Source organism: Grammomys surdaster, unplaced genomic scaffold (genome assembly GCF_004785775.1).
Source record: "Grammomys surdaster isolate TR1022 unplaced genomic scaffold, NIH_TR_1.0 126248, whole genome shotgun sequence".
NCBI classification, from domain to species: domain Eukaryota; kingdom Metazoa; phylum Chordata; class Mammalia; order Rodentia; family Muridae; genus Grammomys; species Grammomys surdaster.
The window spans coordinates 5,865,171-5,882,914 of record NW_021621048.1 but is presented as its reverse complement, the minus strand read 5'-3'; the positions used below and the strand labels follow the sequence as shown (position 1 = coordinate 5,882,914).

General features: G+C 40.6%; 1 protein-coding gene across 2 annotated transcripts in view; it reads left to right on the top strand.

Moving 5' to 3' along the window:
- Pls1 (plastin 1) overlaps positions 1 to 17,744 on the top strand; it is a 90,346-nt gene that overhangs the window by 42,759 nt on the left and 29,843 nt on the right. The window contains exons 1-4 of one of the 2 annotated variants that reach the window (XM_028758926.1): positions 1,504 to 1,605; positions 7,644 to 7,748; positions 15,840 to 16,003; positions 17,333 to 17,462. In XM_028758926.1, coding sequence (XP_028614759.1) covers positions 7,679 to 7,748; positions 15,840 to 16,003; positions 17,333 to 17,462 — 364 coding nt within the window. In that variant the 5' untranslated portion in view covers positions 1,504 to 1,605; positions 7,644 to 7,678. Of the gene's footprint in view, positions 1 to 1,503; positions 1,606 to 7,643; positions 7,749 to 15,839; positions 16,004 to 17,332; positions 17,463 to 17,744 lie in introns of those variants that run through there. The other variant, XM_028758925.1, reaches the window with a different exon arrangement.

Genomic DNA, 17,744 nt, shown 5'->3' with positions numbered 1-17,744 from the left:
CTTCTTCTTCTTCTTCTTCTTCTTCTTCTTCTTCTTCTTCTTCTTCTGGTGGTGGTTTTTGTTTTCTTTTTCTAGCAGCAACGTAGAGGAAAACTCCACCATTTGTAGGAAAATATATGGAACTGCAAATTGTTATCACATTAAGCTAAATAAGCCAAACTCAGAAAGCCAGCAACAAAAACCATTTCTCTCTTACGAAATCTAGATTAATATGGAAAAGATAAGAAAGAAGAAAGGGAGAGCTCTTTGGTCAGAAAAGGGATGCTGGCATGATGGAGGCTGATGAAGAACTTTACTAAACGGTTCCCAAGTATACAGCCCATTCCATTCCAGTTACTGAGGAGACAAGTAAGACTGGCCCCCTTCACTGTGCCGAGCAAGCAGCGAGGTTAGGATGGTGAGGTGATCGCAAAAGAACAAAGTGAGGTCATTACATGCAACATATTACATGCACCCTATGTCCAGGAATGGATGAATGTGTGAACTGAACAACACGCAAGATGTGAATAACTGACTAAAGAAAGCAGAGGTAGGGCTGGAGAGATGGCTCAGCCGTTAAAGGCTAGGCTCACAACCAAAAATATAAGAAAGCAGAGGTAGTGTGTCGTGCCTTGTACCTCTGCAGAGGGGTTAAACAGGAAGGGTGCAGGAATGGACATTAATGGTGGCAGTGGCAGGCATGATAGAAGCATGAAGACAGGAGGGGGAAAGGCCCGCTATGAAGCGAATTTGAGATGATTTTATTTTTTGTTGATTTGTTTTGCAGAAGACTGCCAGGCTTCCATTTAGGAGATGTGTACGAAAGTCAGTTTGAACTCAAGTGTCACTCACTCTAGTGGCACATTCTTCACAATGATGCAAAAGTGGTATTCTGAAGGTCTCTAGTGTTAATCCATTCAATTCTCAAACAAGCAAAATAATTTCTTTTTAGATAGTTTGCCACTTGACACATCCAGGCTATTGACAGTAAAATTGCCTTTAAAAGAAAAGTTTTTCTAGCTGCTGCTTATAGAACAAAAGAAAAAGCCAACCTCAGTTCTTTCAGAGCTGAAGGATTCTCAGGGACATTTTAAATACCCAGTGTCTCTGTCCAAGGGACAGTTGTGCTGGTATATAGCACAAGAAACTCACATTTAACCAGGTAAACAATATCCCAACTCCCACTTCTATTCAAGAGTTAGTATACATTCCAGTTAACCCAATGAAGGAGAGTGTGACTGTGACCTGTGAAATTCAGTTCAGTAGGAAACGGGGGAGAAAACACTCTCCAGGTTTGCCTTACACTAGGAAGGACACTCTTCAGTTACACTTCATTTCTTAGCTGCTTGTGGTTTTGACAAGGAGATCCTTCAGCTAGTAATGGAAAGCTGAAAATAGGAAATGGCAGGAAAAGAGAAGGGCTGTGGCGGGTGATAAGAAGTGAAGGAGAGTGCATAGAAGCAGCAGGACTGCTCTGACCAGCAGTACTGAGAGGGTGGACTCTGAGTCTAGACTTTTCTCAAGGTCTTTTCCATAGACGCCTGGAAGGGCTAAGCAGCCCATTTCTTACATTCTTAGGGCAGCTTTGTCTTCTCCATCCTACCATTGCTGTCAGATCTATTCCAGGTACGTGGGATCTGCCTTTAGTTTCCTTTGTCCTGGGGTCTCTGGCAGAAAAAGAGGCTCAGAGGGAGCTGCACTGTGGAAAGCGCCCCTTGGCATAGCCTGCAGGCCTTTTAGTGGAGGTTCTCTGTTCCTGCCTGGTATCTACCAGTTTTTCTTCCTTCCCTTCAGGGTAATCTCTCATTCTGACTCTATCTGTGCCTTGTCCTGCCAACCCCAAACCAGACCCTGAACACACAACCTAGGTAAACCTCTTCCTAGGTTTATTCTTTCCAAGGACAGAGGGGACCATGGATTTCTGGCTGATCTTGTCTTCTGTATTTCCAGGACCTTAAAGGCAACAGAAGACCAAACAGAATATAATATTTCAGTAATTCTGTCATAATAGTAACTTGGAATTGCTAAAGATTGAAGTACTTGCAGTTTTCTAGAGCCTTGGAAATGTCCCCTGTTCAAAAAGAGATGACTGAGAGGTCATCTTTATATTTTGTTGATTATTTTAGAGTTTGCCTGCTTCCCTTTCCATCTGCTCCTCCCTCCGCCCTCCGATCCTTCTCATTCCACACCCCCCATTTCCTTTCCCTGTAGGACTGGAACCCAGAGCCTCATGAGCACTAAGACTCCCCACATACCACTCTGCTGTACTGTAGCCTACTTCTTTCTTTGTGTGTGTGCATATTTGTATGTGTGTTGGTGCCCATGTGTGCATGCATGCACATGTGGAAGACTAAGGACAGCATCAAATGTAATTCTTCACGTGCCATCCAACTTCTTTTTAATCAGTTAACGAGCGTGTGTGTACACACACACACTTGAGTATGTGCACGAATGCTATGTGGAAATCAGGTCAAAGGGCATTTTTGAAGAGCTGGTTCTCTCCTACCATTAGTTCTGGGAACTGAACTCAGGTCCTCAAGTACTTTACTAATTGAGCAATCTGCCCCTAATCCATTTCTTTAATTAGTAGTTCATGACTGGTTTAAGAAGTATCTTTTTTCAGTATAAGAAATGTTTTAACATTATAAATTATTTTTTAAAGCCTGGAAAAGTACAGGCACAGTGTAAGTATGTCTGTGTACCAGCCTCTAACCCACATTGAATACATATTAAACTTTTTGCCATAAATCCTTAAAACATACCATTTTAAAAAGAGTGTTAGGCCCAGCCAGTCTTACTCACGCTTTGATTCCAGCCTCCCTCTCCAATAGCTACTCTGCTGAGCTTGTTTGTAGATCTCACATTCTAAGCTTTATTACATGCATATGGTATTATAAGCAGCACTGACAGTATTGCATGTGTATGATTTACAGTAAGTGGTGTTCTGTATGCATCCTTCAGCAGTTTCCTTTTTTCCACTTATATTTTTTGAGAAACAGATGGTATTCACCTAGTGAGCTACTAAATATTTGCTATCTACAGGTCAAACAGGAGTGTAACGGTCTTAGCTACTTCTTTTGTTGCTGTTACGAAATAGCTGACAAAGCAAGGTAAGTAAGGAAGGCTGTGTCCTGGGCTACAGTGTAGGAGATAGGATTCTTCACAGTAGGGAGTCATGGTGACAGAGCAGGAGGTGACTGGTCATGGTGTATCTACATCAAGAAGGAGAGAGTAAAAAGGAAGTGGGCATGACCTTTATAATCTCGATGGAGGCTAGGCAATCTCTGTGGGCCTCAAACTCACATGTCAGTAGATTAACTTGTGTGAGGAGCTCTGTGTAATTCCAGGAAGCTTTTGTAAATATTTGCCATTGTGCTGTAGGTTACTGTGGGTGGAGGAGTCGGGGAAAGGGGAATTTTGGGTAGTGGATGAGGGAAAGTCTGGCCAAGCTGAGTCAGAGGACAGTTTGAGGCAGGTGGAGGGAAAATAAAGGATCTAGGAACTCAGGAAGTGATCATGCATCAAAGGAAGCAGTGTTGGTTTCTGACGGCTGGAGCTTTAGGGTTGGTAGAAGGCACACCATTTTGGTTTCAGGGCAATTTGGGGCTATTTCTAATGCCCTTTTCCCTCAAACTGTTCAACAAAGCCCAGTAGATCTTGCCAATCGTATCATTTTTACATTGACTGGGTTCTGGAGAAGCCAGGTTAATTGACCCGAAAAATAGCTTGCCTTCTGATGGTTTACTGTCAGTGTTTAGTGTGCAGTTCTAAGTCCTTGTAATTTTTTTAAAAATATTTCTTTTGTTTTTGAGATTATAATTATATCATGTCCCTCTTCCCTTTTTTCTATACAAAGTCTACCATATACCCCTCCTTGATCTCTTTCAAATTCATGGCTTCCTTTTTCCATTAGTTATTGTTTACATATGTGTGTGTTTGCATGCACACATGTGTGCATATGTATGTATGTGTGTGTGTATGCATGTATGTGTGTATGTATGTGTGTATGTATGTATGTATGTATGTGTGTATATATGTATGTATGTATGTGTATGTGTATATGTATGTATATGTGTGTGCATGTATGTGTGTATGTGTGTGTGCATGTATGTGTGTATGTATGTATGTGTGTATGTATGTGTGTATGTGTGTGTATGTATGTCTGTATGTATGTGTGTATGTGTATGCATGTATATGTGTGTATGTATATATGTATGTATGTGTATGTATGTGTGTATGTATGTATGTATATGTGTATGTATGTGTATATGTATGTGTGTATGTGTGTGTATGTAGGTGTGTATCTGTGTGTATGTATGTGTGTATGTATGTGTGTGTATGTGTATGTATGTGTGTATGTATGTATGTATGTATGTGTGTATGTATGTATGTGTATGGTGGTGCACATGTGAGGTTGTGTGCATGTGGAGCCAGAGGACAGCTTTTGAGAGTTGAGATTCTTGCCTTCCATCTTGTTGAAGCAAGGTCTTTTGTTTCTGCTGTTCAGCTAACCAGGTCAAGAGTTTCTAGCAAGATCTTTTTGTCTCAGCCTCCTTTCTTACCATAGAAGCACATCAGGTTTTTACTAATATGCCTTCCATGGATTGAATTAAGAGCTTACCCTCTGAGCCATCTCTGGCTCTGGAGAAGGCTGTATTGGTAAAGTGCTTTCCATGCAAGTGTATGGACCTGAGTTCTGATCCCAACAGCCACATAAAAAGCTGGGTCTAGGGAAGAGCATCTGTAATCCTAACACTGGAGGGTCAGAGACAGACAGGTCCCTGAGTATTCCTCTCAATCAGGATAGCTGAATGAGTGAGTTCTAGGTTCAGGGAGAGACTTTGTCTCAGAACTAACATGGAGAGTGACTAGGATGTCACGTCATATTGACCTCTGGCCTCCACATGCAAAAGCACACATAATTACACACACAACATACAAGCCTATACATATATGAGCAAATGCTTGTATGTGCATATAGGCACATATAAGAGATTATATTTTCAGGTAGTTGTAGACATGAACAACTGCAATCCCAGGGCAGAAACAGAGGAATTTTTGAGTTTGAGATCAGCCTGACCCTATCTTAGCTTGTCACACTTCAAATGTATATCTTAAAGTTCACTCTATGTTTGTTTCATTGGAATACTGAAAGACGTAAAGCAACATCTTTTATACTTGTTAGATATAAAGGCAAAAAAAAAAATAAGAATCACCTATGGGTAAAATGATTTCTAATATATTACATGCTAATACTTTGCTTGATTGTGGAAAAATAAAATTATTATATATAATTAACAAATTACATATAATCAAATAGGTATGACTAAGCATGGAGCCCCAGCTTTTTATTTACCATTCCCAATGCCAAGTCATCAGTATAGTTAATTTGCACCCTTTAAAACTCTAGGCAAGTGGTAGAGATCATTTTGAATAAGGCATGCAGGATGACCAAGACTGGACTGATTTACCACTGGAATAGTAGTTTGAAAAATTAGGAAGTTATGCAAGATATCCTGGTAATTAATTTCAACACGACATAAATGTACCTATAAAGAGTCATAACTGTCAGGCCTAGTGGTACACACCTTTAATCCTAGCACTCAGGAGGCAGAGGCTTATGAATGGATCTCTGCGTTCAAGGCCTGGTCTACATAATGAATTATCTAGGACAGCCAGGGATACACAGAGAAACACTGCCTCAAAAAAAAAAAAAAGTTGTAACTGTAGAAAAGCTTATAAAAGTGGGAACTTAATAAAATAAATGCTTAATAGTAGGATGTAAGGAACTGAGTCAATAGGCTGACTCAATTGGACCATTATCTTTTTCATTGATAAATTTAAGCCACTTTTAGTATTTGTAAAACAAAACAAAAAAGTGCAAGGTTAAATAGTGGGCAATATACTATTTAAAAAACCTATTTAATTGTATTAAATTAGGACTAATCTCTAGAAAAAAATGTAAGCCATAGAAATCTATCATTTTGCGAGAATATCAAAGATTATTAGAAGTTGATATGTAGATCACTCCAGTTTAGTGCATGTGCAGCTGAGGCAGGCTGTGTGCTCAGATCATATCACGCTTTGAATGTTTCATATGATTTGACATATTAAATTGGCATGATAATTTAAGTGAATAAGTGATCTTGATAATTGGTGTGATTTTGTGAATATTTGGGGAAGTTGCAGCTCATAGACATGAAGTTATATATAAATATAAAAGCAGTGGAAAATGGGTTTCTCACTTAGCTTCAGTCCCAATTCTCTTATAGGACACAAGTATCTGCTTATATTCTGTGGTACATATTAACTGTCTTGTATAACTAGATATACATGAAAGAAACATAATATAATTTGTATTCATCTTCTATGCTAAATATAAAAATCACTAAGTCACTTAAGAATAGGAGTTGAGCTGGGTGTGGTAGTGTATGCCTATAATCTCAACAGTTAGGAGGAGGGAGCAGGAGTATCTTGACTTCTGGGCTACGTAGTAAGACCTTGTCTCCAAAACAAAACAAAAAGGTTGAGCTGTTATACGTCAGAAGTCTTAAACATGTAAGTAACATACATGTTTAGATTTTTTTTATCATACAGAAACAAACATGGATAGGAACAAAGATGTCTTTTGAAGCATTGTGTGTGCATAAGAATTGGAAACCATGAGGAATTCACAATGTAAATTATGAGATAGTAATATGAGGCCATTAAATATTTTATTGATAAGTAACATGAAAGCATACTAGTAATGCATTAATACTAAATACAAGCACATTTTAACTACTCCCCCAGAGGTGCCTTTGTTTAAAAAGTGGGTCTGAGAAGACATAAAGATATTAGGTAGTATTTATGAACAGTAAGATGAATGTATTTAAAATTTCTGTGTGTATTTTATACAAGCAACAACATTGTTTTCATTTTTATTTATATGTGTGCCCCTGCTTGTTTGTATGTGAACTATATGTGTGCAGTACTTGCAGTGGTCAGTAGGGGGTGTTAGATTCCCTGGAACTGTAGTTACAGGCAGATGTGAGCCACTTGATGTGGGTGCTGAGAATTGAACTTAGAGCCTCTGAAAGAACAGCTAATGCTCTTAAACACTTAGTCCGCTTTTTACTCATAGCCTAATTTTTTATTTCCCCCAACCCCTTTTAGTATGCCTTCTCTGTTCTGAGAAGGGCTCCAGTAATCTGGAGTGAACTTTCACAGGGAAAGGAGAAGAATGTGACTATGGTTGGATTATTTTGAAGGTGAATCTTTCAGGCATAAATTCATCTCTGCATGAGCAGATGCTAATTTTTTGTGGCTATTGTGCATGTCATTAAGTTTACTTTCTTTGTCCTTTATATGTGCAAATGCTATGCTTCCCCTAAACTGAAATAGTCAGCTCAAATACAAATGAAAATCATATGAACTGTTGAGAAGTTCAGGTCCCATAGAAGCACAGGGTGTGGAAACCAAGCCCCCCAACCCCCGCCCCGTGCTGAGTCTGTTATTGTTTCCTGACTAGATCTGAATGTGTCACCAGGTGACCTACTGTTTGTTCCTTGTCAGTCAGACCTTCTAGATGACTTCTTGCAGAGACTGTGCTTTCTGTGTGCCTTACATACATTACCAAATATTTCACGGGAGCTAATATTCTTTTTGTAATATGTTCTTTCTAGATATAAAGACCTGAAGTAGCCTTTCCGGTCTAAAGATGGAAAACAGTACCACCACCATTTCTCGGGAGGAGCTTGAAGAGCTACAAGAAGCATTTAATAAAATAGGTAAGGTTGAGGGAGCTGTGGTGCTGGTTCTGCTTGCTGCCAGGCTTCAGGGATGGGGCAGTATCCTGTCTCCTGCTGCCTCCCAGCTCTCCTCAGGGCATTCCCTTTCTTTTTCTACCCAGGTTTCACTTAATTCTTTCTGAAAGATAAGCTAACAACAAGCTGGCATTTCTAGGTGAATTGGACTTTAGTTCTTGGTCATCACGCATAGAGGATATTCCAGGTTAATGAATGACAGTGTAACTGAAAGCACTTTGCATGGTATGCTCGTTACAGAAAAGAAAATATAGAACCACTTCCTTGTGTATAAACTAAACTCTGTCTCATGCCTTAGTCACTAACAGAAGTACTTTCTGACTCAGTACACAACCTTTAAAAATATAATTTTGTTTTTAAAGGCTATATGTCTCCTTCTTCCTCATATACATTTTTTTAAAAAAGCTAATATTTTCTTTTTTTTATTTACATTTCATATGTTGTCCCCTTACCCCATCCCCCACCCACCCGGGAAACCCCCATCCCCTTACCCCTCCTCCTTCTTCTCCGTGGATGTAACCCCCACCTACACCCCCACTCCCACTTCCCCACCCTCAAAATTCCCACCCCCTGGGGCGTCCAGCCTTCATGAGGTCAAGGATCTCATCTTCCACCTATGCCCAGCAGGGCCCTCCACTCTTACATATTCAGCTGAAGCCCTGGATCCCTCCCTAAGTGCTCCCAGGCTGGTGGTTAGGACCCTGGGAGCTGTGGTTGGTTGGTATTGTTGCTCTCCTCATGGTGCCACAAACCCTTTCAGCTCCTTCAGTCCTCACTCTAACTCCTCCATTGAGAACCCCATGATCAGTTCAATGGCTAGTTGTGAGCATCTGCCTCTGAATGTCAGACTCTTGAAGGCCTCTGAGGAGACATCCATATCAGGCTCTTATCAGCATCCGAAAAGCTAATATTTTCAAAGCCTGTGTTTCTCCTTTTTTTTTTTTCCTTTCGTTCTCTGTCATCCCGTGTTTCAGTTTGACATAATCAGCTAAGGAGCTTTGTACTTTCCTCCTCTAAAACATTTTCCTCACTGTTTGTCAAATCAGTTTCACATGTTCTTGTTTAAAAACTTCTGTAATCAAGGAGAATGAGGATACCCCCCTCCTTCCCTCCCTCCCTCCCTCCCTCCCTCCCTCCCCCCCCTCCCTCCCTCCCTCCCTCCCTCCCTTCCTTCCTTCTTTCCTTCCTTCCTTCCTTCCTTTCTTTCTCCCCTCCTTCCATCTCTCCCTCTCTCCCTCCCTTCCTTTACTTTAGTTTGTAAATGTATGTGGATAGAAAGTGAACTCTGAAAGCTGAGCTCAGCGGGTAGACACTAGGCCTCAAACTCACCTCTTTCCCCTTTCCCCAGCAGAGTTCTTGGGTAATAAACTGCTGCTTGGAAAACGAGATGGTAGAACAGAGAGGATATGACTATGGATGGTCTCACTCATGGGCGTCTCACCAGCCTCCTGAGCAATGACTAAAACTCCCACAGGGATAACCTTAAAGTGTGATGATGATAATAATAATTATTATTAATTATTATTGTTTTTAAAAATATAGCTTGTCTTGTCTTTTAACGGCAACCCACGAATCATCCGTGTGTAAATAAGCACTTATAAATCTCTCTAGGCCTTCCTCTTCTGCCTGGAGTGGGGAGTGGAAGTGTTCTCGTTTGCCACTGTAACATCACGTGACTATGGCACGATTTGCAGAAAGCCATTAGCAATACACGTTTTAGAATATTGTCTGCAGTGCTCGGCATTTTTTCCAAGCCAAGAACTGGGCAGTTATTGAAATGTTCTCTTTTATTTTAGGCACTTCAAACCAGGTAATAAAAGTGGTTCTGCCAGCTCGGCGCTGTAGTCACTGTACAGGTGCCCTGTAATGAAAGAGACCCCTCCTGGGTCTCAGTGAAATGAGTTAGTAATCTGTTTTCTTTGTTGAGCGTGCCAACTTTAATCTTTCTGACTCACGGAAACATAATCTTGCTATATTTTATTAATGGTATTTTGAACAGACTGTCTACTGATGGAATAATTTTGACAGCAAGATCGTTTGCTCTGTGAGGGAGCCACTAACACTGGCAGAATGTGGACTTGCTGACTTTTTACAAGAGAAATGGGGATTCTTGAGCTCAGGAAACACAAACAACTCTCCCAGAGGCAGAAGATACCCATCATGTACTGGAGTGGGTATTTTGAGGTCACTGGGTAAAGTGGGCAGTTAAAAATATGTCTGCCCTGTTTTCTTTTTAAAACCAGGTTAAAATATACCAGAGCTTGTTGCTTGTCTCGAGAGTCCAGTTGACTGGGAGCAAGTCCATTCTCGTTACTCAGGGCCATAGTCCTCTTCCACAAGTCTCCTTCGTCTTGTCACACTACAACTCCACATTTGTTAAACAGCTGCTCCCAGGTCCCTCTTCCCCTGCCCCTGGAAGCCACCATTGTCCTTTGTGGCTGAATCTTCTCTTGTATGTACCTTGCACAAGTGGAATCATCAAGTAGCTGTGGTTTTGTGACTACCTTGTCACTTAGCATGGACCGATGCCTTTATGATGTAGCGTGCGTCACAACTGCCTTCCCTTTTAAAGCCTGAATAGTATTCTATTGTGTGCATAACAACAGCCTTTTGCTCATCTGTGCTTTCTTTTTTTCTTTTTTTTTTATCTTAATATAATTTATTTTGTCATGTTTTGATTTTTAAAAAATAAACAAATAAGTATATACAGATACTCATTTTTTATATTTAACAATATTTAATAGAGAATCCTTTGCTCTTACAGCACATCTTTTTTTTTCCCTTTTTTTATTGGATATTTTATTTATTTACATTTTAGATGTCATCCCCTTTCCCCATTTCCCCTTCCTAGAAACCCCTATCCCATCCCCCCTCCTCCTTTTTGCTTTTATACCATTTTGATTACATGCATGTATTAAGGTCAGTTCTAGGTTGAGGATCTAGCAATACAATAGATGCAAATACTCAAAGAACAAGCAGGAATCTAAATTTTAGGCTAGAACAAGGAAGTAGGCTTCAGACTTGAAAATGACTGAGCTAGGACAGGGAAGTAGGCTCAGATACTTTGGTCATCCTGATAAGCCCTTAGAAACAGTGATCACTGGAGTATTCACATAATTGTGTTTAATGCCTTGCTTGTTCTTTGACTATTTGTGTTTATTGTCTTGCCTGTGCTTTCATCGATAGCCTTCTGGGTTCCTGGTTGTTAGAATCCTGTTGTTGTGGACACAGCACAGATAACTGCTTGAATTCCATCATCAGTTCTGGGTGTGCTCCAGATGTGGACTTACAGGGTCCTCTTGCGTCCACATTTGATTTCTGGGGTACAGCTGACTCCTTTTCAATGTGGAGGTGTTCCTTTCTAGCCCCACCAACATGGTACAGTTGTTCTCATTTCTGCCTGTCCTTACTCACCACTGCCTGCTCTGTTGCTGTAGTTTGCTTTGTAATAGCCACCCCTACAAGTTACAAGTAGAATCTTACAGTTTTGTGTTTCCCAAACAAGTACAGAGGTTGAACAAATTTCTTACGGCGACTGGTATGTTTTCTCTAGAGAAATGTATGTTCAAGCCCTTTGCCTATCTCAAGATATTTTACTTGTGTCTCTGTCTAATGATTTCAGTCTAAGGTCAAAGTCTGGGCAGCTATCAGTGTGTGAGTTTACTTCTGGGACCTGTATTCCATTTCATTAGTCGGTTTGTTGGCTTTTGGGCCAGTACTCGTTTTGGTTACTGTGGCTCTGTAGTGTAGTTTGATGTAAGATATTGAAGGCATCCAGCACTGCTCCTTCTCTTTAGGATTGATTTGGTCATTAAGAGTGTTTTGTGTTTCTATATGAGTTTTAAGATTGTTGTTTTGTGGTACTATGAAGAGTGTCATTGGATTTTTGATAGAGGTTGCATTGAATACGAAGACTGTTTCTTAGTAATTCAGTCGTTTTTATATTAATTCTGCCACCCATAAGCATGAGAGGTCTTTCCACCATCTCATGTCTTCAGACTAATTCTTGATTGTTTCAAATTTTTCATTATAGAGGTCTTGATTAGATTTATGTATTTGGTCTCAGTCTCTCTCTCTCTCTCTCTCTCTCTCTCTCTCTCTCTCTCTCTCTCTCTCTCTCTCTCTCTCTCTCTCTCTCTCTGACCGATTACTATTAGGGATTCCTGGCTCACTGTGCTGGGCTCGGCAGAGTCCTTCCTAGCTCTCCTTTGTACCCATCGCTCTCATCACGTTCCTCTTTCTGTGCTCTGCCCTCCTCACTCCTTCTCTCTCATTTGTTGTTTTTTCAAGACAGAGTAGCTCTGGCTGTCCTGGCACTCACTCTGTAGACCAGGCTGGCTGTGAACTTGGATCCACTGCCTCTGCCTCCGAGTGCTGGGATTAAAGGTGTGCACCACCACCAGGCTCCTCTTCTCTCTTTGCACAGTATCCCTTTAAGCATTTTCTGCACTGCTGGCTTGGTGGTCAGTGAACTGTCTTAGTCTGTGCCTGTCTTGAAAGGTCCTTATTTCTGCATCAGTTTTCATTGATCGACAGCTCTGCTGGAGATAGATAGCATTCTTAGTTGGCAGTGATTTACTTTAAAGATTTGAAACATGATGGCATTTTATGATTTCTGGTTTTTAGGGGTAGAGTAAGAAATCTCATGTTTTTCTGATGTATTTTTTATAGATGAGTTACGTTTTTCTTACAGATTTTAATATTTTCTTGTTAACATCTTGGCTGAATATATTAAGGAGACATTTTTCTATCGTCATGCTTCTTTGGGGGTTCTCAATGTCTCTTGTGATTAGATGTCCATTTCTTTCTATAGACTTGGGGAACTGCTAGTTACAGTTTTGTTGATAGATTTTTTCTTTAATCTTTAACTGAGTTTCTACTCTGTGGATTATTAGGTTTACTCTTTTGATCTTATCTCAGAGTTCTTCAACATATGGCCATCCTCGCTCCCTCTCTGGATTTGTTAATGTTTGACTGTAGTACTTTATCCACCTCATTATCTATTCCTGGTTTTCTTTCTTTTGCCAATGGGTGTTTTCCACTGCATTTTTATTTGGTTCATAAACTTTTCAATTTTTAAAATCTCTGTTCATTTAGTGCCCTCCCAACCCTTAATATTTTTGCTGACTTTCTTTTCTTTCTTTTTTCCTTTTATTGGATATTTTCTTTATTTACATTTCAAATGCTATCCCCTTTCCACGTCTTCCCTCTGGAAACTACCCTATCCCATCTCCCCTCCCCCTGCCTCTATGAGGGTGCTCCCTCACCCACCCATCCTTCTAGCCCTGGCATTCCCCTATGACTTTCTTTCTTTGTTGCTTTTCATACATATTGGTGCTTTACTCATACTTCACAGACTTGCCCTCGGTGTTGCTGGGGTGTTTCTTTATGTTCTAGATTGATTTCCTTCCTTCTTTTCTCTTTTCCTCTTTTCCTTTTTCCTTCCTTCCTTTCTTTTTTCTCTCTCTCCCTACCATCTTCCCTCTCTCCTCCCCTTCCTCCCTCCCTTCTTTTTTTCCTTCCCCTACTTGTTTGTAATCCTATTTGAGGTCATTGACCATTTTCTTTACTAGTAAACTTGGGAGATTTTCATTCAACATTAATCATCCCCACTTCAGCTTCCGTAGTTGAGGAGTTAGGATCTTTTGGAGACACCATGTTATCTTGCCTATTTTTTTTTTAAATGTTTCTTTGTTGCTATGACATGTCTGTTGGGTTGAATATCTCTTCTCCTTTTTATTTGGGGATGTTTTTACTGAGCATCCTATTCCTGAGGGCTCATGATAATGCTCTAGTATCAGCCAGAGAAAGCAAACTGCTTTAACATCAAAACCACAGCAAGCAATATAAGGGACAGAAATGCAGTTAGAGCCAGCCCACCAGTGCATCAGTGAGAAACAAGATAGAAGGTGGCAAAACTAATGTGGAGCGTTGGATAAAGTTAATATATTAATTAGATGTGGAAATTGTAAATTAATGATCTAAGGGAAAGGGGACTGGATGAGGGAAAATCAGAAGACAAACGGAACAAGAGAGGAGAGAATGCTACAGAGGAGAAGAGAAGTGCAAGAAGTGAAAATCAAACAGGAAGTAGGGGTGTAAATGGATGTGTGCTCGCTGGAAGTCAGCTTACATTCTTCTCTCATTTAGCTGGGACCTCCACTTCTGGGGAGGTGCTGGCCATGGCTGGGATGGGTCTTCCCTTCTCAGTTAAACCTTTGAGGAAACACCCTCCGAGGCACACCCAGAGCTGTGTTCCCAGTTCTAAATCTAGTCAAGGTGACATAAAGATGGAGCTTCACATATATGGTTCTCTGGTATAATGGTGGCATTCTGGACTCTGAAAATCAGCCCTCATAAGATTCTATGTGAGCTGACTACTCCATGCCGTCGCCAGAACACTCAAGACGGCAGCTTGATCTGTTGCCAACTAAGCAGAATTGTTTTGTGCTGTCTTTGTTTGGAGTCCAGAGGTGCTCCCAGTCTCTAGGGAACCTGGCCACCTGCCCAAGGCCATTAGTGATAACATGAAAACATTTAGAAGTGTTTTTCCAGAAGTCCAAATATGGGGGTGAAATTTCCTTAACACCTAATTCCAAAATGTTATCAAACATGATTAAACATATACAACAGTATGAGAAATACATACATGCAATAAATTTTCAACAAGTAAACTGCCACCAGAGAAAAATAATTACATGTGTTTTATATGCAGCAGATAGATATTATGTAAGCATTGTGGGAGTTGAGGCATACACACTCACACACACACATACACACACATGCACACATTTGGTTTTTTAAGACAGGGTCTCTCTGTGTAGGTGTGGCTGTCCTAGAACTCAATTTGTAGACCAGGATGGCCTTGAACTCAAGAGATTCTCCTTCTTCTGCTTCCAGAGTGCTGGGGCTAAAGACATGCACTATGGCCAGGCTAAAAAAACTTTCTTTTAGATTTACTTATCTTATGTTTGTGAGTGTTTTGCCTGTATGTATGTATAAGCACCAGATGCATGCCTGGTGTCCCTGAAAGTCAGAAGAGGGCATGAGATCTCCTAGAACTGGAGTTACAGATAATTGTGAGCTACCATGTGGGTGCTGGGAATTGAACCCCAGTCATCTGCAAGAACAAGTGTTCTTAGCCACTGAGACAACTTTTTTGGCCCCCATTTTATAAATTTTATCAGCATAAAGTCTGGATGGTTATTCCATCTCGACCTTTGCTGATATTTTTCTCTTATATATCTGACACTCCCCAAGGCTTATTTCTCTGAAACTTAGATTTTTGTCAGAGCTCTATCTATACCATACACTTAAAATATATACATGGGCTTTAAATCTGTGAAATGAACTCGATTTAGGCATGAATATTTTAATTAAGTGTATTATACAGTATGATTATTTTAACGAGATATCTCCATGGTCTCTGGCATTTGAATACTTGGTACCCAGTTGGTGACACTGTTTGGGAAGGTTTAGGAGGTGTGGGTTTGCTAGATGACTTACATTGCTAGGGGTGGGCTTTGAGAGTTAATGAGTCAGGTCATTTTTAGTTCACTCTCTGTTTCATGCTTGTGGTTCGGTATGTGAGCCCTTGACCTCTTGTTCCTGCTTTGATGGACTCTTAGCTTCCTGGAACTATCAGTCCAGATAAGCTCCTTGTTCTGTAAGTTGTCTTGGTTATGGTGTTTATTATAGCAACAGAGAAGTAACTAGTGCCCACACACCCTGTATCATTCAGATATAGGAATAAAGTACTGGTTCTCAACCTTCCTAACTCTGGAACCCTTCAATATAGTTCCTCATGGTGTGGTGACCTCTAACCATGAAATTGTTTTTGCCTACTTTATAACTGTAACTTGGCTACTGTTATGAATCATAATGTAACTATCTGTATTTTCTGATGGTCCCGGGTGTGCCCTATGAAAGGGGTCTTTCAAACCCTGAAGGGGTCAAGACCCACAGGTTGAGAACTGCCAGAGTAAAGACTCCTCCCACTTATAGTTTAGAGTTCTGCCTTTCCTTCATTTGACAGTTTACCATGTATCTTTACAGATATTGACAACAGCGGGTATGTAAGTGACTATGAACTTCAGGACCTATTTAAGGAGGCAAGCCTTCCCCTTCCTGGGTACAAGGTGCGCGAGATTGTGGAGAAAATTTTAGTAGTTGCTGACAACAACAAAGATGGTAAAATCAGTTTTGAGGAGTTCGTGTCGGTGAGTAATCCAATACATTTCTAGTTATTAATCATTTGTTACAAGTAGGCTCTCAATAATGACTTTGTTAGATTTGGTATGACCTGGTTGCAGAGGCCAAACAAACCACTGCTCTCAAAATTATGGTGATGATGTTAATAACAAATATTATCGTGGAAATAATTTTCACAAATCATACAACAAAGGAGAATATTGAATGGAAGTCAAGTTCTGATAACAGTCATTCAGGCCCTAGAATAACTATGCTTAAGTTGAATATTATTGATCATTAGTATAATTGAATAAGTAAGATGTAAGTTTTCTAGTTTTGTATTCTTTATCTATTAAGTAAATATTTGAGCTCTGGGCGGTGTGAACAATGTGATGCGCAGAAAGGGGTGTGGCCTTGCTTTTATGGCATGTCCATATGGCAGGAAAGGCACAGTCACACAAGCGGCTAGAAACGCCAACTGTGGTGGCGGCTGTGGTAGAACAACACAGGCCCCAGGAGCGTTTAGGATCAGGGTTGGAGCTGAGCTTGAAGGGGAGAAGCTGGGGCTGGGGACTCGGGGAAGTCGCCTCCATCTGTGAAGATGTGAAGACCTGGGAAGAAAGAAGTTAGATAGGAAAGGGCAAATAGTATGAGAAGCAGTTAGAAGTGGCAGTGTGTCCGGGACCCTGTGGCACTGGAGACGCTGGCTCTCCCAAGCAATCTGAAAGAAGATTCATATGGGAGGAGCCGAGGGGATGAGCAGTGCAGCTGGAGAAGGAACCAGGTCTTGTGGGGCTGTGTAGGATTTTTTTTTTTTATTCTGACCACCATGAGGTCACTGAAGTAGGAAGAGGTAGTCTGATTAGATCATAAAAGAGTCATCTCTGCTGTTCTGTGTAGAAATTGTTACTTCATTTGGCTTTGCTGCTCTCTGTGGAGCTCAAGGAATCACTGGGGGGGGGGGGGGCTTTGTAAGCCTCTAGACAATCCGACAAATGCTGACTTATTTACTTGAGCATCTGTTTGTTCTGGGGATGTTCATGCAGCAGTTTGCTTTCACTGAAGCATTTTACTATCATTATTTTACATGATCTCATGGGCTATAGTATTAAAGACTTTAGCTGTACGTCTTCAGCGTGTTCAGTTTCAGTTCAGCTGTAATGTCGTCTAGTCGTCGGGCTACAGACATTAGTCCATTTTGTGTGATCAGTGAAATAGCAGAGTTGTCTGTTTGTACAGGTGTTAAGTATGAGAGCACCCAATTCATGCTTACATTTGTGTCATTTCAGATAAATGCAAACATTGGCTAATCTTCATGCCACTAGAATGTCTCAATTTTAACTTCTATTCCATTCTAGCTGATGCAAGAGTTAAAAAGCAAAGATATCAGCAAAACATTCCGAAAAATAATTAACAAAAGGGAAGGGATCACTGCTATTGGGGGAACGTCATCCATCTCCAGTGAGGGCACCCAGCATTCTTATTCAGGTATCTCCTCTCCGACTCTAGCCTGTCAATCATTGATGCGTTTCATAAATGTCATCCAGTTTAAGCTGCCGTTGTGATTCATACCATTATTTTATATACAGTGGAGGGTGAGAAAAACTGCAGACTTAATTATACTGTGATATCAGATTTAAATATATCTCGAGATCAGCTCTGCTAAACTCGAAAAATGACAGCATTACCGAATGCTTCTGTTCATGCTCCCACTGTATGTCAACCAAGTCATCAAAAACAAAACAGACGCTGTTTGTGTTTCCACTCTGA